General features: G+C 37.7%; 1 protein-coding gene across 2 annotated transcripts in view; it reads left to right on the top strand.

Moving 5' to 3' along the window:
- Nucleotides 1-26,096, top strand: part of SHPRH (SNF2 histone linker PHD RING helicase) — an 89,064-nt gene that overhangs the window by 31,317 nt on the left and 31,651 nt on the right. For both annotated transcript variants that reach the window (XM_027551770.1, XM_027551771.1), the window contains exons 14-21: nt 973-1,094; nt 4,935-5,023; nt 6,694-6,786; nt 12,524-12,631; nt 15,250-15,392; nt 23,312-23,485; nt 23,808-23,870; nt 24,864-25,089. In XM_027551770.1, coding sequence (XP_027407571.1) covers nt 973-1,094; nt 4,935-5,023; nt 6,694-6,786; nt 12,524-12,631; nt 15,250-15,392; nt 23,312-23,485; nt 23,808-23,870; nt 24,864-25,089 — 1,018 coding nt within the window. The remainder of the gene's footprint in view (nt 1-972; nt 1,095-4,934; nt 5,024-6,693; nt 6,787-12,523; nt 12,632-15,249; nt 15,393-23,311; nt 23,486-23,807; nt 23,871-24,863; nt 25,090-26,096) is intronic.

Genomic DNA, 26,096 nt, shown 5'->3' with positions numbered 1-26,096 from the left:
TATAATTATACTAGCTATATTCTTTGATTATTCCTTTCAATACTCTGTTGTCCCCAAAAATTTGTTGGTTCATCAACTGTGATAGGAACTAGCCTCTTTTTTTTTTTTTTTTAGCACTTGATATTAAAAAGGTATCCTTTCAGGCGCTATAAGAAATATAAAGAGGAATTTGACTCTTATCCTTGCCTTTGAGCAGTTTGTAGATAACTAAAGGCAAAGACAAAGATTAGTGAAAGTGTTAGTTGCAAAGTCGAGTCTGACTCTGCAACCCCATGGACTGTAGCCTGATAGGCTCCTCTGTCCATGGGATCCTCCAGGCAAGAATACTAGAGTGGGTTGCCATTCTCTTCTCCAGGGGATCTTCCTGTCACAGGGATCAAACCCAGGTCTCCTGCACTGTAGGCAGATTCTTTACCATCCGAGCCATCAGACAAAGTTTATCGATCTCTATAATGTAAAGAAAACATTGTGTATTTCACAAGAGGTATATATGAATTGCTGTGGGGCTCCCCTGGTAGCTCAGACAGTAAAGAATTTGCCTGCAATGCAGGAGACCTGCCTTCAATCCCTGGGTTGGAAAGATAATCCTGGAGAATGGAACGAATGCCCACTCCAGTATTCTTGCCTGGAGAAGTCCATGGACAGAGGAGCCTGGCAGGCTACAGTCCTTGGGGTCGCAAGAGTCAGACATGACTGAGCGACTTAACCACCACAACCACCACTTTGCACTTTAGGAAGATTTTTCTAGTTCTGCTCTTCACTGACTGAAATGAGAAAAAGTTAAAGAATGAGAGGATCGAAAGAAAGCTTGCTAGAATAGTAAACTAATAATGATAGTGATGAAAATGGAGGTAAACAGATATCAAAGATCACAAAGACTCTATAAGAGACTGGTACTCTTGATCTTATGTAATATTATTCTCTCACTTGGAATCTTCTTTCTAGTTCTGAACAACCTGCCTTTTCTTTTAGCACCATGACAATGGAGGAACTGCTGACATCCCTGCAGAAGAAGTGTGGCACTGAATGTGAAGAGGCGCATCGGCAGCTAGTCTGTGCCCTCAATGGCTTAGCAGGCATCCACATCATTAAAGGTAGAAGGTGATGCTTTGTTATCTTTGATTCTTCTAAATACTTATAATGTAAATCAAAATTATAATTATAGTTATAATGTAAATCAAAGTCTCCCCAGAAAGACACTTTAACACAGTATTAATCATAATTTAAATAGGTCCAACTTAATGGAGAGCAGTTATACAGAACATTTCCAAAAAAAAAGTTTCAATATGCTTTCACCAAACATTTCCACTTCTAAAAGTTTTTCATGTGAACAATTGAAACAACCAAAATAGTGAACAACTGAAACAACCAAAATGCCTAGAAACAGAATGGTTAAATTGTGACACATTCAAGTGGATGTTGGTCATTGACTTACAGAGTAATATCACTTGTAAGTTCAGTCTCCCAACAAATATTGGAGTATTTGCTATGTGCTGGTTATGATTTAGGTACTAAAAATAATGTAGTAAATAAGTGTCAATCTAGCCTCATATCTGAAAAATTCATTTTTCTATAAGCATTTTATAGTATATATAATACTATTATATATATATATATATATTGTTTTATCCTCATGATTACCCAATAGTTTAGCCATTACCATCCCTATTTTATTTGAGAAAATGGGTTCAAAGGGCTTAGTTGCTTTCTCAAGATTACAGCTAGAAAGTGACAAAGAATTTGCCCTGGATCTCTTGATTTCACATCAGATATTTAATTTTTTTATAATCCTGTGTCCTCTTTATCAAATAGGCATTTGTAAACCTCAGTATTATACTATATAGTAGGTTGCAACTCACCATTAAAAATTTCTGATGTTGAGTGATATGTCACTTGTAAATGATCACAATAATAAATTTCAGATTTCCCAACTTGATTATGAACTGCATTTCTCATTTTATTCTGTGTTGTTATGACTCAGAAGCTTAGACAGTAAATGAATTTCTTCACTTAGCCTTTTTTCTAGTCTCCTTGTCAGACTTGTCTCTTTTCCCCTGCTGTGAAATTATGCACAGTATGGGAATTGGGAGGGTTATTCATCTGATCATTGTCCAAACACTGTAGCACTCTAACAGGATCAGCATTTGACTGGCTCCTGTGTGGCAAAATACCATGCTATGATGTAGCCAGAGGTGCATCACTGCTCTTTTCAGGTAGTTCCCACTGCTTTCTCACTGTAGTTATTCGTCTGTGGCTGGAAACTATTGCTGATTGTTAAGAAGAATTCCTATTAGAAAGTCCGTTAATAAGTGGTATGTCTAGTCTCATTTAATTGTAATTATAAACTTAACTGTGGGGGATTAACTACTTTTAGTTTCTAGTTTAATTCATAGTAGTATATTAAATAATCTACATTTTTAAAAGTAACATTACATATTTAACTTATATAATTTAAACTCTTCTAATATTAGAGACCAGATAGTACAGATATGACTTCTAAATGAAATCTAAAATTAATATTAAACTCTAAAGGGATTCACATATTACATGCGAATATACATATATATGATATACAGTGTATATTTTAAGGTCCTCACTGATTATGGTGTTAAAAACATGTTATTTCAATTTTGTGTACTATATACATGAAATATATATGTGTGTGTGTATCTACACACACATACATATATATATATAGAAGTGTTTTAGGTTCAGTTTTCTGAGAAAGAAAGATTTTTTTCCTGATCATCACATACATTTTTCATTTCTACATGTGTTTTTTTGGAAAAAATTAGTTTGGCAGTATCGAACCAGTACAATTTGTCTAGTTGTTAATTTGTTTAGTGCCATCAAGTGGCAAAGAATGGGTATTTCCATATTTGGCTTATATTTGCATAGCTTATTGAATATGGATATTTTATCCATATTGGTCTGGGAAAGACATAAAAATATTTTTTTTCACTATAAAAAATCTTTTTTTTTCACTAAGTAGTGAAAAGAAAACAGATATTATAATGAATAGCTCAGTTTCATCTGCTTTTATTATAGTCTAGTCATTGTACCTTCTTTAAAAGGTATAATAATTATGAAGAGAAAGTTGTTAAATGAATTGTTCTTTATAAATGACAGTATAAATATTAATGGAATCCATATGTCTTTTGAAAAGCTAAAGAGAGCTCATTGTGTGAAGATAATTGTTACTCCTACATTATAATGCAACTTTATTATTGTGAAAGTAATCTGCTTTATAAAAATGAATAGAGATTAGAGGACTTGGCAAGTACTGTGAAAATGTGTGCTTTAGAAAGCTTTATATTAAATAACTGGTAGAACTAGATATAAAACAGTGGTATAAAAGCAAGTGTTTTGTGCAACAATATGAATGTACTTAATGCTGTTGGACTACACTCTTAAAAATGGTTGAAATCGTAAATTTTATTTTATGTATACTTTACCACAATAAAATATACATATATGGAATCAGCTTTAACAGAGAGAAAGTGTGTGTGTTAGTCACTCAGTCATGTCCGACTCTGCAACCCCGTGGACTGTTCTTCTGTCCATGGAATTCTCCAGGCAAGAATACTAGAGTGGGTTGCCATTCCCTTCTCCAGGGGATCTTCCTGACTCAGGGATTGAACCCGGGTATTCCGCATTGCGGGCAGATTCTTTACTGTCTGAACCACCAGGCGCATATATATGTATATAGAATATTCATTATGGCTATGAGCAAAATTCTAAATCCATGATATTAATGAAACTGGTTTACAGTTTAAAATAAGCAAGTGTATGCAACGATCAGGATAAAAGCTTTTTCCTCAGCAAACTGAAATTAGAACATCTCTTTATCTTTTTCTCCCTTGTGTTTCATGATTTTGCTACTGTTAGATTTTCATTTTATTGTATGTATAAATTACTGGTTTCGAGTTTTTCCCCAGGCAGAAAAAAAGATAGGTTGCATTAGTCAGAGCCATTAAAAATGTTTCACCTCTCCTTCACTGAAGTCTAATGAAACTTTCTGAAAGAATCAGGTAGTAAATATTTTAGGCTTTGTGAGCCATAAGATTTGTGACAACTATTCAGCTGTTGTAATACAAAAGCAGCCACAGATAGTACGTAAAGTCCTCATGACTGGGTTCCACTAAAACTTTATTCATGGACCCTGAGATTTAATATCATGTAATTTTCACATGTCGCAAAATAGTTTTATCTTAGTTTTTATTTCAACTATTAAAATTTAAAAATAAATTCTTAGTGTGTAGACCCTACAAAAATACAGTCAGATAAGACCCATGGGCCATAGTTTATCAGCTTGTGCTTTTGTACTTTTTTATGACTTTATTTGTATGAGCTACTTTTTAGGTATAACAAAAAAAAAGCGTAAATCTCTTAGACTAACTGTGAATTATATAACCAGAAATAGAAAGAATTCTAAATTTTTGAAATGTAGTTATAAACTAAATCCTTCTGGCCTAATACCAACAGAAACAATACCTGTCAAGAAGAGTGCATTATTTTTCTGAAAAGTACGTGTACATTGGTCATAGTGTTTTGAATATTTGTTTATAAACACATGTAAGTACCCTAAATTTGTCCTTAATTTCAAACATCCTAATAACTACTGCTTGGAAGTCATTAACTTGAAAAAGAAGAAAAAAACATTAGTTTGTTTGTTTTTTAGCATACTTTTAAAACATTAAATTATTTTATTGGTGTTCTGGTTCTGTGGAATTTTAAACCCCAAGAAAGGGTGCCATCATCAACTTTTTTTACTGGGGCAGTCATATTAATACCAACTCAAATTCCTTTTCGTAAAAAATAAATAAATTAGGGAGTTCTAATCAATGCTGTATTTTTACAGTAGGTGTTTTTAGATGACTTTGAGAGCTAAATACGTGATTTTCTTATTCTTTAAACATATTTTGATTATCCAGGCGAGTATGCTTTGGCAGCAGAACTATATAGAGAAGTGTTGCGTTCATCTGAGGAACACAAGGAAAAACTCAAAACAGATTCACTGCAAGTAAGTAAAACTAAACAGTTTCAAACTGTTTGATCTTTGTAAAATAAATTTTCTGAATATTTAAGAGGACGAAAGGTAACAAGTGGAATGAGTCACAGTCCCTGGGGATAAAACTTAAAATCCATGTTCTCTTAACAAGCACCCAAGATGTCTTTTTGTATAGACCCAAAAGTTTGAGAAACACTAATATTCTGTCTACTCAGGCCAGTATTGGCCACAAGGCTGACTAGATAAGCCTAACCTACATTAGAAAAGTAGCTCAAAACATTCGTATTTCAAAGAATGGCATCAGTTTTATCACTTTTGCATATTTATATCAGCATATTTATTTACATGATATTCAACAAAAAAAGAAATTGAGTTTCACTCAGCAGTGGAACTAAGTAACAATAATACTTATCCAATGGTCTTCTAATTTAGTTTTTGTAGGTCTCTTAGGGAGATTTGGATATTTGAATTGTAACACTTAAATGTGAAATTTCTTCTTGCTTCTATCAGTGGATCATATAGACAAGACTCTAGCTAAATGGTAAATAAGATCCGTTTTATGAATCCTGGTAAGTTTAGGCTTGAGTCCCAAGTGAGGCTTCTTTTTTACTGTTCAGAACCTAGGCCTTGGAACCTCATGTTCACCTGTGTCTGAGCAGGTGTTAGGAGGAGTGTATGGGGGAGGGGGAAGAGGAGAGAAAATTAAATACTGGTATCCTTATATTATGTATGCATGGATGAGGATTACAGAAGGCTTTGGACCTTAAGCAAATGTGTTTACCTTACGAGAGAAGGAGCAAGTTGGAAGATACTGTGCTCCTGAATAAAGGAAACAGAAGTGGGCAGGTGAGTCCAGTGCGCCTGAGCTCCAGTGAAGAGTAAACCATCAGGCAGCCTGGTTCTTGCTTTGAGTCACAGCAGCTTAGCCTGCTGACCAGGCATAACCCAAGGAATATCTAACTCTGTCCAGTCAAATTAGCCACTCTGCTCTGTTGGGATAAAGGTGTAAACGAACAGAGAGAGAGGTGTTCCTCCCAGTCCATTCCACTAGTTTGTGCAGAATGCAACAGAAGCCTCAGTACAGTCACAGACCCAATATCACAGTGAGATGTCTGGCTTATATTAATATTTAATACAGAGATTTAAGATGGAGTTTTCTCCTTTATTCTACACCATCTGCACCTCCAGCCCCTCCTCTTTTCAGCCCTTAAATTCAACAGATCCAGGTCACAGCCCTGTTTTCTTATGTATTTCATTATCTTTGGTTTTATAATGTCATAAATTGCTAGGCTCATCCAGACTCATTTTCCAGAAGAGGAATAAGTCTATCCAGTCAACCTTTCTGCTTTACTGGACTTACTGGACATATTCATATTTCCCCATATAGACAAGTGCATGTATAAGAGAAGAAGTTACCTATTTAACATACTTTGTTAAATACATAGACATGTTTCATAAGACCATATATTTTAACTGAAAATTTACATCATTATGAATTAAGATAATTACAGTAAAACTGACTCTGAAGAAAGTTGGTATCTAAGTTATTTTTAAAGGAAAAGAATCCGATGATTTGGCCTTAAATGCATTATTAGTGTTCTGTATGCCTTAGTGATAGTAGATTCTCCCCTTAGAGTCCACTGCATTGGCTGTCATAATTGCTGCCTTTTGTGTGTTTGTAGAGACTTCATGCTACCCATAACTTGATGGAATTGTTGACAGCCAAGCACCCAGGGATACCTCCTACCCTGAGAGATGGCAGACTTGAGGAAGAGGTAATTTTTTTTTTTTTTTTCATTCTGCCTATAAAAGAATTTTTTCTCAGAGTTCATGTTCTGGCTAATTGATACATCCTAGGAAATCAAAAGGTAATCATGTTTCTTTGCTGCTTTGATGTTCCAAACTTTGCTTTGATGATTTTGGGTGGCATAGAATAGCAACATTCCATATTATTTTGTTTCTTTGATAATCTTGCAGCTGTGTGGCAACTGCTTGTTGTAGACATGGCTGCTGGTAGCCAACAGCACAGGATGTAAATAAACAACAAATTAAAGGAAATCATGTTGATTTGATGACAGACCTGCCAAAGGTTTAGTTTAGTAAAAATAAAGTTTTCTACCTTTTCCACCCTTCAGTGTATTATTTGAAGCAATAAATAAACTCAAATTTTCACTATTACTTATGTCCTCAAAGAAATTCCTTCTGCAATGAATATTGCCTCTCGTTAGAAACAATGACGTAAAATAGTTTTAATACACTTATGCCAATTCCCCAGTGAATTTTTGCCTCATTAAAGATCAGAAAGATGGCAAACCTAAAAGCAAAAGAGTAGTAGATGTGTTTGAAAACTACTGAACCTGTAAATGGAACCTTTATGTAAATTAAGAGGATAAAAAAATGAGATTTTGTAAGTATGTACTTGTAAGTAAGTATGTAGGTATTTTTTAAGTATGAATCTAGCTAGATGCTAGATAGTAATCTAGCATCAAGTGTATGAAATTTTCAAGTGAAAAAGTATATGAAAACTTGCAAGTGAAATTTTATTCCCAGTGCAGGTGTCTAATCTTTATATGTAATCAGGCACTCTGTTAAATGCTTTCAGTGACAGGAAGCTCTCTGGGAGACAGTCCTATCTATTAGTAGACAGCTCTAATGACCAGCTAATTACAACCAAGGAATTGTAATGGATATTAATTGGAAGGTTGTGACAGGAAGAGGAAAATTGCATCATGAGGTGGAGGGTTCATACTATGTAGATGTATTTCCAAGGAAATCACTTTATCACTTTGGCCTAACTCTTACATGATATGAAGCCTTGGTATTTTAAAGCTGGACAAAATTCTAGAAATCATTTCCACCACCTCTTTTTGTAGATGAAGTAACTAAAGCCTAGGAAAATGAATGACTTCCTGAAATTGCTGTTGTTGTAAGTCAGGAGTGGTCTACTGTTGGCAATTTCTTATGGCTCGTCCCACTACTGAGTGGAGTATTGGGATTTTCAGTTCAGTAGTCTTTCCAGTTTTTCTCCCACTGTCCACATAGCCTCTGATCATCCCCTTTCTTCATTCATAAAATAGTTTCCAGAGTCAGTTAAGTATTTCAATTAAATGGACAAAAGTGAATTTCCCTAAGTTTCCTAGTGGAAACTTACAGGAATAAAGTTTTTCAGTGTTTCTGTTGCTTTGCAAATAACATGATCCTTTTTGTTTTGAGAAGTTGAAAGGGCCCCAATTTTTTAATCCTTTTTGTATTAATCTTCTAGGACTGCCATAACAAAATACAGACTAGGTGACTTAATAGAAGTTTCATTTCTCACACTCATGGACTGGAAGAATTACTGTTGTTAAAATGTTTATGCAGCCCAAGCCAGTATATACTTTCAGTTTAATTCCTATTAAAATTCCAATGGTATTTTTCACAGAAATAGAATAAACAATCCAAAAATCTGTGTGGAACTCGAAAAGATCCTGAATAACCAAAGTCATCTTGAAAAAGAAGAACAAAGCTGTAGGCATTATGCACCCTGATTTTAAGCTATATTATAAAACTATAGTATTTAAAAGAGTATGATGTTGATATAAAAGCAGATACATAGATCAATGGGAAAGAACAGAAAGAGCCCAGAAAGAAACCCACCCACATATGGTCAGTTAATTTATAAAAAAGAACCAAGATTCAGTTCAGTTCAGTCACTCAGTTGTGTCCAACTCTTTGCAACCCCATGGACTGCAGCACACCAGGCCTCCCTGTCCATCATCAACTCCCGGAGTTTACTCAAACTCATGTCCATAGAGTCGGTGATGCCATCCAATCATCTCATCTTCTGTCGTCCCTTCTCCTCCTGCCTTCAAGCTTTCCCAGCATCAGGGTCTTTTCCATTGAGTCAGTTCTTCACATCAGGTGGCCAAAGCTGGAGTTTCAGCTTCAGCATCAGTCCTTCCAGTGAATATTGGGGACTGATTTCCTTTAGGATGGACTGGTTGGATCTCCTTGCTGTCCAAGGGACTCTCAAGAGTCCAACACCACAGTTCAAAAGGATCAATTCTTCGGCACTCAGCTTTCTTTATAGTCCAACTTCCACACCCATACATGACTACTGGAAAAACTGTAGCTTTGACTAGATGGACCTTTGTTGGCAAAGTAATGTCTCTGCTTTTTAATATGCTGTCTTGCGTGGTCTTAACTTTTCTTCCAAGGAGCAAACGTCTTTTAATGTCATGGCTGCAGTCAGCATCTGCAGTGGTTTTGGAGCCCAGAAAAATAAAGTCTGTCACTGTTTCCCCTATTTACCCATCTGTTTGCCATGAAGTGATGGGACCAGATGCCATGATCCTAGTTTTCTGAATGTTTAGTTTTAAACCAACTTTTTCACTCTCCACTTTCACTTTCATCAAGAGGCTCTTTAGTTCTTCACTTTCTGCCATAAGGGTGGTGTCATCTGTGTATCTGAGGTTATTGATATTTCTCCTGGTAATCTTGATTCCAGCTTGTGCTTCATCCAGTCCAGCATTTCTTATGATGTACTCTGCATATAAATTAAATGAGCATAGTGACAAAATACAGCCTTGACGTACTCCTTTCCCACTTTGGGACCAGTCTGTTGTTCCATGTCCAGTTCTAACTGTTGCTTCTTGACCTGCATACACATTTCTCAGGAGGCAGGTTTGGTTGTCTGGTATTTCCATCTCTTTCAGAATTTTTCACAGTTTGTTGTGATCCACACAGTCAAAGGCTTTGGTATAGTCAATAAAACAGATATTTTTCTGGAATTCTCTTGCTTTTTCAGTGATCCAGTGGACGTTGGCAATTTGATCTCTGGTTCCTCTGCCTTTTCTAAAACCAGCTTGAACATCTGGAATTTTGCAGTTCACGTATTGCTGAAGCTTGGCTTAGAGAATTTTGAGCATTATTTTAATAGCATGTGAGATGAGTGCCATTGTGCAGTAGTTTGAGTATTCTTTGGCATTGCCTTTCTTTGGGGTTGGAATGAAAACTGACCTTTTCCAGTCCTGTGGCCACTGCTGAATTTTCCAAATTTGCTAGCTTATTGAGTGCAGCAATCATCTTTTAGGATTTGAGATAGCTCAACTGGAATTCCATCACCTCTACTATCTTTGTACATAGTAATGCTTCCTGAGGCCCACTTAACTTCACATTCCAGGGTGTCTGACTCGAGGTGAGTGATCACACCATCGTGATTATCTGGGTCGTGAAGATCTTTTTTATATAGTTCTTATTCAGTAGGGAAAGGACAATCTCTCCTTTTTTTTAATTGAAGTATGGTTGATTTGATATGGGGCTTCCTTGATGGCTCAGATGGTAATGAATATGCCTGCAGTGCAGGAGATCCAGATTCAGTCCCTGGGTCGGGAAGATCCCCTGGAGAAGGGAATGGCTACCCACTCCAGTATTCTTGCCTGAAGAATTCCATGGGCAGAGGAACCTGGGAAGCTACAGTCCATGGGGCTGTGAAGAGTTGGACACAACTGAACAAACTAACACTACTACTACTACTATAGTTAGTTTATGAGACAGTATACAGCATAGTGATTCAGTATTTTTATAGATTATACTTCATTATAAGCTATTGCAAGATAATGGCTATAATTCCCTGTACTATACAATATATGCTTGTTGCTCTTCTGTTTTATATGTCGTGGTAGTTTGTATCTCATCCCCAGATTTGTCCTGTCCCCTTTCATCTCCCCAGTGGCAACCAGTAGTAGTTTGTTTTCTATATCTATGAGCCTATTTTTGTTTTGCATATATATTCATTTTATTTTTTAGATTCCAAGTGTAAGTAATATGATAAAATATTTGTGTTTCTCTTTCTGCCTTGTTCACTGAGCATGATATTCTCTGCGTCCATCCATGTTTCTGCAAATGGCAGAATTTCTTTCTTTGATTATAGCTGAATAATATTCCACTATAAATATTTACAGCAGCTTCTTTATCCATTCATCTCTGTTGATGGGCACTTGGGTTTTATCGTGTTAATTGTAAATAGTGCTGCTCTGAACATCAGAGTATATGTATCTTTTTGAACTAGTGTTTTCATTGTTTTTCCATCTGTATACTCAGGAGTGGAATTGCTGAGTCATATGGTACAATATATAGTTTTTTTGAGGAATGTCCATACTGTTTTCCTTAGTAGCTATACCAGTTTACATTCCCACCAACAGTATGCAAGGGTTCTTTTCTCTCCATGTTATCCCCAACACTTGTTATTTGTAAACTTTTTGATATAGTCATTCTGACATGTGCGAGGTGATACCTCATTGCTGTTGTAATTCATATTTCTCTAATAATTAGTGGTTTTGAGCATCTTTTCGTGTGCCTTATTAGCCATCTCTGTGTCTTCTTTGAGAAAATGTCTGTTCAGGTCTTCTGCCCATTTTTTAATTAGGTTTTTTTTTGATATTGAGTTTTATGTGTTGTCTATATACTTTAGATGCTGACCTCTTATCAGGGATTTAGATATTAACCCCTTATCAGGCAGTTAAAAAATAGGCACAGGATAGGAATAGATATTATTTCGAAGAAGACATACATATGGCCAACATGCACATGAAAAGATGCTCAACACCATTAATCATCAGGGAAGGCTAGAAGTCTAATACCAAGGTATCATCAGGGTTGGTTGCTCCTAAAGATTCTCTCCTTGGCTGGTAGACGGCTGCCTTCTAACTGTGTTCTCATATGGCCTTTTCTCTGTGCACTTGCATCCCTGGTGTGTCTTCCTTTTCTTTTAAGGACACTAGTCATTTTGGATTAGGGCTCCACCCTTATCATCTCATGTATGTGCATTTACTCAATCACTTTCTTAAAGACCCTGTATGTAAATATAATCACATTGGGGGTTCAAGCTTCATCATACAGATTTTGAGGGAACACAGTTCAGTTCACAAAACCTGTGTTAGTGTATATTCTCAAGTGTTCTAAACTAAAGTAATTCCAAGGAATTATGATAACTGAATGAGACAAGAAATTCTAAAATGTATTCCTGCTTTGCCTTATAGTTTAAAATGTTACTGTTCTTCCTCCTCCCATTTTTTTTTTTTAATTAAAAAATTAGAATTTGGAGAGCAAATCCTTGGAATTTTTTATATTATATGACTTACAGGTAAATGTAAGTCAAGGTGGCCTCCAGATAAATTCTCTTCAACATACATATTAGGAACTTCTAGCATGGGTTTTTTTAAATTTTTTTGATTTCATGGCATCACTGACTCGATGGACATGAGTCTGAGTGAACTCCGGAAGTTGGTGATGGACAGGGAGGCCTGGCGTGCTGCGGTTCATGGGGTTGCAAAGAGGTTGGACACAACTGAGCGACTGAACTGAACTGAACTGAGCATGGGTTTTACATTCTCTACAGTATACATGAGTTTAATGCTTAAGTTAAATTAAACAGATTTAAATAAATAAAATAAGCACACTGTTCTAGAATCATACTAGATTATTTTTTTGACCTGGAGCGAAAGTTTATACTTGTTTCATGTTTCAACACAGGCCAAACAGCTACGAGAGCATTATATGAGCAAGTGTAACACAGAGGTTGCAGAAGCCCAGCAGGCTTTGTTGCCTGTGCAGCAGACTATCCGTGATCTTCAGAGAAAGGTATGTATATAATTTTCCTTACTTACATTTTTCTCCACATAACGTGTGAAGACCTTCCGGAGTGCGAAGTCAATTGGGCCTTAAAAAGCACTACTGTTAATAAAGTTAGTGGATGCAATGAAATTCTAGCAGAACTATTCAAATCCCTAAAAGATGATGCCATCAAGGATTTGCATTCATTATGCCAGAAAATCTGGAAGACCCAGCAGTGGCCACAGGACTGGAAAAGGTCAGTCCTCATCCCAGTTCCCAAGAAGGGTACCACCAAAGAATGTGCTAACCATCAAACAGTTGCAGTCATCTCTCAAGCTAGTATGGTCTTACTTAAAATCTTGCACACTAGGCTTCAGCATTATGCGAACCAAGAACTTCCAGATGTCTAGCTGGGTTTCAAAAAGGAAGAGGAACTAGAGATCACATTGCCAACATTCAGTGAATTATAGAGAAAGCAAGGGAATTTCAGAAAAACATCTCTCTCTGTTCATCAACTACGCTAAAGCCTTTAACTGTGTGGATCATGACAAACTGTGGAAAGCTCTTACCTGTCTCCTGAGAAACCTGTGTGCAGGTCAAGAAGCAACAGTTAGAACCCTGTATGGAACAACTGTTTAGTTCAAGATTAAGAAAGGAGTACGACAGGGCTATCTGCTCTCACCCTGTTTCTTTCATCTGTATGCTGAGCACATCATGAGAAATGCCAGACCGACGAGTTACAGGCTGGAATCAAGATAGGCAGGAAAAACAACAACCTCAGATATGCAGATGATACCACTCTAATGGCAGAAAGCAAAGAAGAACTAAAGAGCACCTTGATGAGGGTGAAGGAGGAGAGTGAAAGAGCCAGCATAAAACTAAATATTAAAAAACTAAGGTCATAGCATCCAGCCCCATTACTTCATGGCAAATAGAGGGGGAGAAGGTGGAAGTAGGGACAGATTTTCTCTTCTTGGGCTTCAAAATCACAGTGGATGGTGACTGCAGCCATGAAATCAAAGACGAATGCCTCTTGGCAGGAAAGGGATGACAAATATAGACTGTGTTGAAAAGCAGAGACATTACCCTGTCAACAAAGGCCCACATAGTCAAGGCTATGGTCTTCCCTCTGGTCACGTATGGTTATGAAAGCTGGACTGTAAAGAAGGCAGAACACCAAAGAATTGAGGCCTTCCAACTGTGGTCCTGGAGAAGACTCCTGAAAGTCCCTTGGACAGCAAGGAGATCAAACCAGTCAGTCTTAAGAGAGATCAACCCTGAATATTCACTGGAAGGACTGATGCTGAAGCTGAAGCTCCAGTATTTTGGTCATCTGATGCGAACAGACAACTCATTGGAAAAGTCCCTGATGCTGGGAAAGATTGAGGGCAGAAGGAGAAGAGGGCGTTAGAGGATGAGATGGCTGGACAGCATCACCGATGCAATAAGCATGGACTTAGGCAAACTCCAGGAGATGGTGAGGGACAGGGAGGCCTGGCCTGCTGCAGTCCATGTAGTCTCAAAGAGTCGGACACGACTGGGACACTGAACAACAACAACATTTTGGTTTATGTTCTTATCTGGGGAGAAACTTGAGCTTTCTTATTATCTTGGAATTCTTAGCACCTAGTATAGTGAAGTGAAAGTCGCTCAGTCGTGCCTGACTCTTTGCAACGCCATGGACGATACAGTCCATCAAATTCTCCAGGCCAGAATACTGGAGTGGGTAGCCTTTCCCTTCTGCAGGGGATCTTCCCAACCCAGGGATCGAACCCAGGTCTCCCGCATTGCAGGTGCTTCTTTACAGCTGAGCCACAAGGGAAGCCCATATAGTACCTGGGCCACAATAAAGGTTTATTTGCTGTTAACAGTGTTTATTGATTAAATGAACAGATACAGAGATAAATCACCTATTTTTAGGTTATTCTCTTTGATTTCTTAAGGTATAATGGGGTTTCCTCTACCCTTGGTATATAACAAGTTGTCTTTTGAAGAAATTAGACGTCCACAACCTTCTTTTGATCTTAGATGTGCGTGTTTCCAAAATCTTTCAAGGTTTGGAATATTAGAACTATAAGTATTTTTCTTATGAAATATGTGCCATTTGTCATTTCTAAAATTTCTCTTTCATGAAGTCAATCGCAAAGTTTAAAGAGGAGGCTACACAAATACACTTTTAGTCTTTGATTTCAATCAGTTACACCACGTGTTATTCTTCCTAATTCATTAATTAATTAGTATTCAGGCATATAATTTTATTAATTACCATAGATTATTCATTGAGTAGAATCTTGTTCAATTAGTTGAGGATAAGCATGAAGTCTTTATTATGCTGAGAAAGAAACCTGTTACCTTTTCAGATATATAGAGTGAATACTGAATTTTAAAGTATTTTTTTTAGCACAGCTTTGTTATACATGTATGTACAATAAATTCTCACTCATTTAGAGTAATCATGAAATAGGTGTTCTATTTAATTATATATGCAGATGTTGTATTCATTCATTGTATAGCCAACATGTCTATTTGTCTCCCTACTACTATTGTGATTTTCCTGAGAGTGGCATTTATTGTTCCTTTTAGAACCCTTTTCAGTGATAGAAATATAGTGAGTACTGAAAAGATATTAATTATCTTGTTTACAGATTCATTCTAATTCTCCTTGGTGGCTGAATGTGATACAAAGAGCAATAGAATTTGGTATTGAAGAGGAACTTGCTCAAAGAGTGAGAAATGAAATAACCAGCAACTACAAGCAACAAACTGGCAAGCTTTCTATGTCGGAGAAGTAAGAGAGTAGCACAAAACAGGATAATTATATTAGTAGTCATCCCAAATATTCAGATCATTTGGTATTAAGAGTTCCAGTTAAAGATCATAACATACTGCGGTTATGAACATCTGAATTTTATATTTTGTTAAGTGTATATTTCAAATCAAAATATGAGGTATAAATCTAAAAGATAAACCTTTTTTCCTTTATATTAGTCATTTTTAAATGTTTTCTTTTTTAGTGTGCTTTTTTTTTCTATTTTTTTAATCTGCTTGAAGTATTTTTTTGTATCTTTGTTGGATAAAGTTGCTTAAAACCAAGTTGAAGCAGAGTTTTGAAATAGGTTCTGTCTTGGAGATTTTTGCCCTTGGGGTAAGCCATTCCCATTTCCCTATGTCATTCATTCCCTGAGAGCTAAGCTCATAGTGCCACAGTGAGCAGTTTTATATTTTAGAGTCTTTGTCTTCCCGTCTTTCTTCTTATCAACACTTAAAATTCTTTAAGATAGATATATTGGATTATTGCTCTTGATGTATGAATGGCGAATAATTCTTTCCAAAGAACAGATATACTCTGTCAAAAGTACCTTCAGTGGTTTAACCGAAAGGGATGTCAGCCTAGTGTGGGGAACTTAGGTGTTGTGGCAGAACTGGATTCTGGGTGGAAGGATGTCCGCCTCTCAGATCACATCCCAGTCAGAGGTCAGCCTTGGCATTAAAGCTGGTTTTCAGTGAAAAATTCAGTAAGAATGTCTGTTAAATATTTAAAGCATTTTCCTTTGCTCTTCTAAAAACTTTTCCAAATGTCTACTACCACCCTAAAAAGATATGCTCCATTTTCCATTTGTCACTATTAACTTGGATGTACCTTAGTATAATCATTTTTTTCATCATATAGAATCTGATATACTTCTCATTTCTAAAGTACATGCAGTATTCAGTTCAGTTCATTCACTCAGTCGTGTCTAACTCTGCAATCCCATGGAATGCAGCACACCAGGCCTCCTTGTCAATCACCAACTCCCGGAGTTTACCCAAACTCATGACCCTTGAGTCAGTGGTGCCATCCAACCATCTCATCCTCTGTCACCCACTTCTCCCACCTTCAATCTTTTCCAGCATCAGGGTCTTTTCAAATGAGTCAGCTCTTTGTATCAGGTGGCCAAAGTATTGGAGTTTCACCTTCAACATCAGTCCATCCAATGAACACCCAGGACTGATCTACTTTAGGATGGACTGGTTGGATCTCCTTGGAGTCAAGGGACTCTTAAGAGTCTTCTCCAACACCACAGTTCAAAAGCATCAATTCTTTACAGTCCAACTCTCACATCCATACATGACCACTGGAAAAACAATAGCCTTGACTAGATGGACCACTGTTGGCAAAGTAATGTCTCTGCTTTTCAATATGCTGTCTAGGTTGGTCATAGCTTTTCTTCCAAGGAGCAAGCATCTTTTAATTTCATGGCTGCAGTCACCATCTGCTGTGATTTTGGAGCCCCCCAAAATAGTCTGCCACTGTTCCCCCATCTATTTCCCATGAAGTTTGGGGCCAGATGCCATGATCTTCGTTTTCTGAATGTTGAGTTTTAAGCCAACCTTTTCACTCTCCTCTTTGATTTTCATCAAAAGGCTCTTTAGTTCTTCACTTTCTGCCACAAGGGTGGTGTCCTCAGCATATCTGACATTATTAATATTTCTCCCAGCACCCTTGATTCCAGCCTGTGCTTCCTCCAGTCCAGCATTTCTCATGATGTACTCTGCATATAAGTTAAATAAGCAGGGTGACAATATACAGCCTTGACATAATCCTTTTCCTATTTGGAACCAGTCTGTTGTTCCATGTCCAGTTCTAACTGTTGCTTCCTGACCTGCATACAGGTTTCTCAAGAGGCAGGTCAGGTGGTCTGGTATTCCCATCTCTTTCAGAATTTTCCACAGTTTATTGTGATCCACATAGTCAAAGGCTTTGGCATAGTCAATAAAGCGGAAATATATGTTTTTTTCTGGAAGTCTCTTGCTTTTTCGAGGGTGCAGCGGATGTTGGCAATTTGATCTCTGGTTCCTCTGCCTTTTCTAAATCCAACTTGAACATTGGGAAGTTCACAGTTCACATACTACTGAAGCCTGGCTTGGAGAATTTTGAGCATTACTTGACTAGCATGTGCTACTGCTGCTAAGTTGCTTCAGTCGTGTCCGACTCTGTGCGACCCCATAGACAGCAGCCCATCAGGCTCCACCGTCCCTGGGATTCTCCAGGCAAGAACACTGGAGCAGGTTGCCATTTTCTTCTCCAGTGCATGAAAGTGAAAAGTGAAAGTGAAATCGCTCAGTCATGTCCAACTCTTAACAACCCCATGGACCACAGCCTACCAGGACTTCCGTCCATGGGATTTTCCAGGCAAGAGTACTGGAGTGGGGTGCCATTGCCTTCTGTGGACTAGCGCGTGAGATGAGTGCAATTGTGCGGTAGTTTGAACATTCTTTGACACTACCTTTCTTTGGGATTGGAATGAAAACTGACCTTTTCCAGTCCTGTGGCCACTGCTGAGTTTTCCAAATTTGCTGGCATATTGCATGCAGCACTTTCACAGCATCATCTTTTAGGATTTGAAATAGCTCAATTGGAATTCCATCACCTCCACTAGCTTTGTTTGTAGTAATGCTTCCTAAGACCCACTGGACTTCACATCCCAGGATGTCTGACTCGAGGTGAGTGATCACACCATCGTGATTATCTGGGTCATGAAGATTTTTTTTGTACAGTTCTGTGTATTCTTGCCACCTCTTCTTAATATCTTCTGCTTCTGTTAGGTCCATACCATTTCTGTCCTTTATTGAGCCCATCTTTGCCTGAAATGTTCCCTTGGTATCTCTAATTTGCTTGAAGAGATCTCTAGTCTTTACCATTCTGTTGTGTTCCTCTATTTCATTGCATTGATCACGGAGGAAAGCTTTCTTATTTCTCCTTGGAACTCTGCATTCAAATGGTATATCTCTCCTTTTCTCCTTTGCTTTTGGCTTCTCTTCTTTTCTCAGCTATTTGTAAGGCCTCCTCAGACAGCCATTTTGCTTTTTTTGCATTTATTTTCCATGGGGATGGTCTTGATCCCTGTCTCCTGTACAGTGTCATGAATCTCCATCCATAGTTCATCAGGCACTCTATCAGATCTAATCCCTTAAATCTATTTCTCACTTCCACTGTTTAATCATAAGGGATTTGATTTAGGTTATACCTGAATGATCTAGTGGTTTTCCCTACTTTCTTGAATTTAAGTCTGAATTTGGCAATAAGGAGTTTATGATCTGAGCCACAGTCAGCTCCCATCTTGTTTTTGCTGACTATGTAGAACTTCTCCATCTTTGGCTACAAAGAATATAGTCAATCTGATTTTGGTGTTGACCATCTGGTAGTGATCATGTCTACAGTTTTCTCTTGTGTTGTTGGAAAAGGGTGTTTGCTATGACCAGTGCATTCTCTTGGCAAATATTAACTGCTTTTGAGTGCAGTCCCTTTTTCCTGTTAAGCCCAAGAATCACCATCCCCGGACAAGTTATTTACGTCACAATGTTTTACCTCGTGTTAAAGCTATGTCCTAAAGTGTTCTGCCGGCATTGTGGAATCAGCTGATAAAGAAAAGATATTTTTATATGTGTTGAATTTGTTTTTCTTAAATCACACAGAAACTACTTTTAGAAGTTGTAAATCTCCATATTAGAATATACCCCCTATTAAATATTTTGAGGTCTCATGGCTATAAAAGGACCAATCAGTTCAGTTCAGTCGTTCAGTTGTGTCCGACTCTTTGCGACCCCATGAATTGCAGCACGCCAGGCCTCCCTGTCCATCACCAGCTCCCGGAGTTCACTCAGACTCACGTCCATCGAGTCAGTGATGCCATCCAGATGTCTCATCCTCTGTCATCCCCTTCTCCTCTTGCCCCCAATCCCTCCCAGCATCAGAGTCTTTTCCAATGAGTCAACTCTTCACATGAGGTGGCCAAAGTACTGGAGTTTCAGCTTCAGCATCATTCCCTCCAAAGAAATCCCAGGGCTGATCTTCAGAATGGACTGGTTGGATCTCCTTGCAGTCCAAAGGACTATCAAGAGTCTTCTCCAACACCACAGTTCAAAAGCATCAATTCTTCGGTGCTCAGCCTTCTTCACAGTCCAACTCTGACATCCATACATGACCACTGGAAAAACCATAGCCTTGACGGACCTTTGTTGGCAAAGTAATGTCTCTGCTTTTCAATATGCTATCTAGGTTGATCATAACTTTCCTTCCAAGGAGGAAGCATCTTTTAATTTCATGGCTGCAGTCACCATCTGCAGTGATTTTCGAGCCCCCCAAAATAAAGTCTGACACTGTTTCCACTGTTTCCCCATCTATTTCCCATGGAGTGATGGGACCAAGTGCCATGATCTTCGTTTTCTGAATGTTGAGCTTTAAGCCAACGTTTTCACTCTCCACTTTCACTTTCATCAAGATACTTTTAGTTCCTCTTCACTTTCTGCCATAAGGGTGGTGTCATCTGCCTATCTGAGGTTATTGATATTTCTCCCGGCAATTCCGATTCCAGCTTGTGCTTCTTCCCGCCCAACGTTTCTCATGATGTACTCTGCATATAAGTTAAATAAGCAGGGTGACAATATACAGCCTTGACGTACTCCTTTTCCTATTTGGAACCAGTCTGTTGTTCCATGTCCAGTTCTAACTGTTGCTTCCTGACCTGCATATAGGAAACATTAAATGTATAATTCATTACACAAACATGAATTTTAAAAGCACTAGATGTAAATAAAAAGTAAGAAAACACATTTTTGAAGTTAATATTGTTTTAGATTATATGTATTCAGACATCATCTTAACACAGCTGCTCTGGTTTTTAATGAAATTTTTATCTCAGAAACAAAAGTACTCCTGTTTACTTGTTAGTGATTCTTAAGGAATGCTGTTTAGCTTGGTAATTAAGAGTGCAAGTAGGTTCTTGAGTCAAACTGCCAATGTTCATACCTCAGTTCCACCCCTTATTATCTCTGTGTTCTTAGGAGAGTTATATAAGCTCTCTCTGCCTTGGTTTCTTCATCTATAAACCCACAAAGCATTGTTGTTAAGATCAGAAAAAAGTGCTTACTTACAATACTACCTACCATTAGTATGGTGTTTAAGAGTTACCATCTATTATTATCTTTTTTTCTTCATTTAAGACTTGCAAGAGAGAGCATCACTAAGACTTGTAAATGCTAATTTGTAAGGATATTTTTCAGTCCTTACTTACGTGCTCAGATCTGAGTCAGTAAAGAGAATTTTTCCAAACCCACTTCTTCCTGTTGGTTCAAAAGTTAGTTTTTGAAGAGCAATTTAAATTTTTAATGTTACAAATAAAAAACTTTGTTTTCTTTTTGTGAATAGTATTCATAACTAACCTAATTTTAAGTATCTCTATGTAATTTTTTTTTAGCAATACTGAGAAGCTATTCTGTCTATTATACATGTTTTTTAAAAGGAGATATAACCTAATTCTTACCTTCTAACCGTTAGTTTAATGAGAAGACAAGAGTTAGAAGTAATTTGAGAAATATAAGCATGCATAAACAATGTACTGGGACTTCCCAGGTGGCTCAGACTGTAAAGAATCTGCCTGCAACGCAGGAGACCTGGGTTCGATCCCTGGGTTGGGAAGTTCCCCTGGAGGAGAGCATGACAGCTCACTCCAGTATTCTTGCCTGGAGAATCCCCATGGACAGAGGGGTCTGGTGGGCTATAGTTCATGGGGTCACAAAGAGTCAGACACAACTGAGCAACTAAGAATAGCATACCAGTACAGGAGATCTGGATTTGATCCCTGGATCAGGAAGATCTGCTGAGGAGGAAATAGCAGCCCACTCCAGTATTCTTGACTGGGAAATCCCATGGACAGAGGAGCCTAGTGGCTACAGTCCATAGGGTCACAGAAGAGTCAAACATGACTTAGCAACTAACACAGCAACAAAGTACAAAAATGAATAATGTTGTAATAAACTCCATGAACAGAAAGAAACAGACTAATGTGAAATATTGGGAAAGCCTTTTAGGAACAAGAGTAGTCTCTTATGAACAATTTGGAGAATGGTACATGGATTTTAGGAAGAAGGATATCAGTCAGTTCAGTCGCTCAGTCGTTTCCAACTGTTTGCGACCCCGTGAACCGCAGCACGCCAGGCTTCCCTGTCTATCACCAACTTCCAGAGTTCAGCTAAATCAATGTCCATTGAGTCGGTGATGCCATCCAACCATCTCATCCTCTGTCATCCCCTTCTCTTCCTGCTCTCAATCTTTCCCAGCATCAGGGTCTTTTCAAATGAGTCAGTTCTTCACATCAGGTGGCCAAACTATTGGAGTTTCACCTTCAACATCAGTCCTTCCAATGAACACCCAGGACTGGTGGAAAAAGGAGTTTAGGATGGACTGGTTTGATCTCCTTGCAGTCCAAGGGACCCTCAAGAGTCTTCTCCAATACCACAGTTCAAAAGCATCAATTCTTCGACGCTCAGCTTTCTTCACAGTCCAACTCTCACATCCATACATGACCACTGGAAAAACCATAGCCTTGAGTAGATGGACCTTTGTGGGCAAAGTAATGTCTCTGCTTTTGAATATGCTGTCTAGGTTGTTCATAACTTTCCTTCCAAGGAGTAAGCATCTTTTAATTTCATGGCTGCAGTCACCATCTGCTGTGATTTTGGAGCCCCCAAAAATAGTCTGCCACTGTTTCCCCATCTATTTCCCATGAAGTTTGGGACCAGATGTCGTGATCTTAGTTTTCTGAATGTTGAGCTTTAAGCCAACTTTTTCACTCTCTTTCACTTTCATCAAGAGGCTCTTTAGTTCTTCACTTTCTGCCATAAGAGTGGTGTCATTTGCATATCTGAGGTTATTGATATTTCTCCCAGCAATCTTGATTCCAGCTTGTGCTTCTTCCAGCCCAGCGTTTCTCATGATGTTCTCTGTATATAAGTTAAATAAGCAGGGTGACAATATACAGCCTTGACGTACTCCTTTTCCTATTTGGAACCAGTCTGTTGTTCCATGTCCAGTTCTCACTGTTGCTTCCTGACCTGCATACAGGTTTCTCAAGAGGCAGGTCAGGTATAGTCTTAACCTAAAAATCAAACAAATCCCATTTATATTTTTTTTACTTTTTAATTTCTTATTATTCTAGGCTTTGTTTTTCCTTTCAGAAATGCATACACACACAACCACAAATTTTTTGTCTTAACCTGGTTCATTTACAGTTTATCAGATTGGTTAACAGCTTTTGAATTTAACTCTTAGTTCTGCCACGTAGCTTTCTAACTTTAAATTGCTTTGATTCATTAAGCTTTATCTACATCGTGGGGACCGTGATGTCTTTTGAGGTTAACAGGAGAAGTGCTTGGCAAAGTGGCTGGCATTTAGTAAATGGTTAATTAAAATACATGTGGATATGTACAAGTTCCTGGTAATATGGAAAATAACTGTTGGCCATTTTTCTTCTTTCTTCTCACTTTTCTGTCTTTACTTTTCATCCTGCAGTCACCACCTCTCCACAAAGAGCATCGATGTCAGGTAGCATCAGTCAGAGTTAAAAAGAAAAAAATGTGACAATTCTGATCTTTCACAGACATCAGAGGCAGATGTCTGCCTCTGAGGCAGAACATAGGTTTTGCTTACTGTTTTTTGGTTCTGAGGCCAGCAACTATCAGATGTTTTTGTTATCTTTTATAGTGGACTACCCAATGTTATTATTCTTTGTTTACCAGCTGCATACATGCCTAAGTTAAACTCACCCAGGTGTGACTTGGTAAAACGTTGCAATTTCTTTAACACGTTGCCAACCACTTTTTGAATTTTCAAGAAATTGACCTACTATTCTTTTCTTTGTTGTGTGTGGTGCTGGTGATGGGAATCAGATTCCATGACTGCCGAGGACTTCAGTTCTTACTGACAACACATATGGAAGAGCTCAGTAAGTTCCAGAAGCAAGTGAGAGAGGCTGTAAAAAACCTGGAGGGACCTCCATCTCGGCATGTTATTGAGTCTGCAACAATCTGCCATCTCCGACCAGTCAGACTTCCTCTCAACTGGTGGGTAATAGCAGAAATCACCTGGTGGACAGTGTCATTCCTTTGAGCTAGCTTTCTTCTGAGAGAAGAAACAGTGGCTCACATAAAACTTGTTTTCATTTGAATTCAGATAGAAATAGATATGTGTTGTTAATCTAACTTAAAAAATAAAAACCTCTCTAAGACCACATACCAGAGGACTATGTACTTTTTTTTTTTTCTCTAAAATGGCATATTTTTTTGTAACGAAAATGTGAAGTATAAAATACTCAGCCTCTTTTAGAGATTACCTGATTGCCAGATATGTCTGTGACTCTTTTTCTCATAATTTTTTCTTTTCCAGCTGTGTCTTTTGTAAGGCTGATGAATTGTTCACAGAGTATGAGTCAAAACTATTTTCTCACACGTAAGTTCTCTGATAGAGTAAAATGAACATTTTACAAGAGTTGGCATATTTTGTGGGGTTTTTTTAATATTTATTTTTATTTATTTACTTACTTGGCTGCCCTGGGTCTTAGTTGTAACAGACAGGATCTTTTTAGTTGTGGCATGTGGGACCTAGTTCCCTGACAGGAATCGAGCCTGGGCCCTCTGCGTTGGGAGCTCAGTCTTAGCCACTGCACCACTAGGGATGCCCTAAGACTTGGTACTTTAATGTATAGGATTCATATTTTCCTCAAAGTATTATTTTTTCTCTCTTTTTCGATCAATTTATAAACGTTAGCATTTGACCATGTAACATGCTCAGTTTCCCCTTTGCTGAAGTTTACCCTGTAAATGTTCATGTCTTGTGTTAATAGTAGTATGTGTTAACTTGAAGGGAGGACACAGACTGTCCAGACAACAGATTTGAACTCAGATCCCTGCTCACTAATGCACGTAGTGGACTTCTCTCAGTCTCAAGATCCTCATTTGTAAACTGAAGATATGTATAACCATGACATTAGCAAAATTATCCTGATTTTACAAACATGGAAATTGAGAAAAGGCTAAGTTCTGATTGCCTCAAAAAAAAAAAAAAAAAAGAAAGTAAGAAGAAAATAGTGTACTTTCAGGTCATCTTATGGCCTTTTCTGTTTGTATGGTTGATAAGTGGTAATTTGTGTTTTGTATTTTAATTCTCAGAGTAAAATTTTAGCCTGGAATTTATAGCCAATTTTTACTGTGCCAGATTGCTCTTAAAAGAACACTGGTCAAATGTGTGATGCCTCAAGGCTCTGTGGTTTTTGCAAAGGCTTGCTAGCGTGATCTTGTAGACATGACATTGAAAGTTGTCAATATTGTTGATGAAATAATTGTTTTTGACCTTGCTTTTCTGTTGATTCTGCCAATATCATTTTTACGGTACTTGCTACCCACTGACAGTAGTTATTGTGGTTTTCTTCTCAAACATCTTCAGAGTCAAAGGCCAGACTGCAATATTTGAGGAGATGATAGAAGATGAAGAGGGACTGGTAGATGATCGAATAACTACCACCAACCGTGGCCTGTGGGCAATAAGTGAGACAGAGCGATCTATGAAAGCACTACTGTCATTTGCAAAATCTCACAGATTTGATGTTGAATTCATTGATGAGGGAAGTAATTCAATGGATCTCTTTGAAGCTTGGAAGAAGGAATATAAGGTAACAGTTATTTAAATCTTCCTTCCACCTCTACATTAATTTTAATTGCTACTTTCCTTTTTCTCTCTTCAATTTTTAAAAATCTGCTTCAGAAAGTTGAGGTGTCATAATTTATCTTTCCATGAAATGTAATGATTGTACTAATTAATAATAAATATACTAAAGAAATAAGCAATTTCTATTTATTAAATTGCTAAAAATAATAACTAAAATGAAATTTAAATGAAACCTTCTATTTAGCCTTGAAAGTATGTTATTCTTGTTTTAGCTTGACCTTACACTGCTATTCTTTGAAATCAGAGTATTACTTTGTTTCCTTTTTTGTTTTGTTTTGCTTTTGTTCTGTAAATAACAACCAAACATCAGCAACCTTGAAGACTGAACTTAGTAAATAGTTCTCAACATACAAGACTAGAAACCATTGCAATTAATAATGCATAAAGGGACCCTTCATATTCATACTTTAATAACTTCATGAAATTCTGTACTTGAGATTCTAGAATTTATTAATTTTGAATTTTCCTTTATATCAATTCAGTTCATGTCCGACTTTGTAACCCTATGGACTGCCCTACACCAGGCTTCCCTGTCCATCACCAACTCCCACAGCTTGCTCATACTCATGTCCATCGAGTCGGTGACGCCATCCAACTCTCTCATCCACTGTTGTCCCCTTCTCCTGCCTTCAATCTTTCCTGGCATCAGGGTCTTTTCTAATGAGTCAATTCTTTGCATCAGGTGGCCAAAGTATTGGAGTTTCAGCTTCAGTGTCAGTCCTTCCAATGAATATTCAGGACTGATTTCCTTTAGGATTGACTGGTTGGATCTCCTTGCAGTCCAGTGGACTCTCAAGAGTCTTCTCCAACACCATAGTTCAAAAGCATTGATGCTTCAGCTCTCAGCTTTCTTTATCTTGATGATCCAAGTCTCAAATTCATACGTGACTACTGGAATTCTTTTTATGTAGATTTGTTAATCCCTTGTCCTATTTTGCAAGTGAGATGGGG

This window comes from Bos indicus x Bos taurus, chromosome 9, assembly GCF_003369695.1.
Source record: "Bos indicus x Bos taurus breed Angus x Brahman F1 hybrid chromosome 9, Bos_hybrid_MaternalHap_v2.0, whole genome shotgun sequence".
In the NCBI taxonomy this organism is placed as follows: domain Eukaryota; kingdom Metazoa; phylum Chordata; class Mammalia; order Artiodactyla; family Bovidae; genus Bos; species Bos indicus x Bos taurus.
Note: the sequence above shows the minus strand (reverse complement) of the source record. Positions and strands in the feature narration are given on the sequence as shown.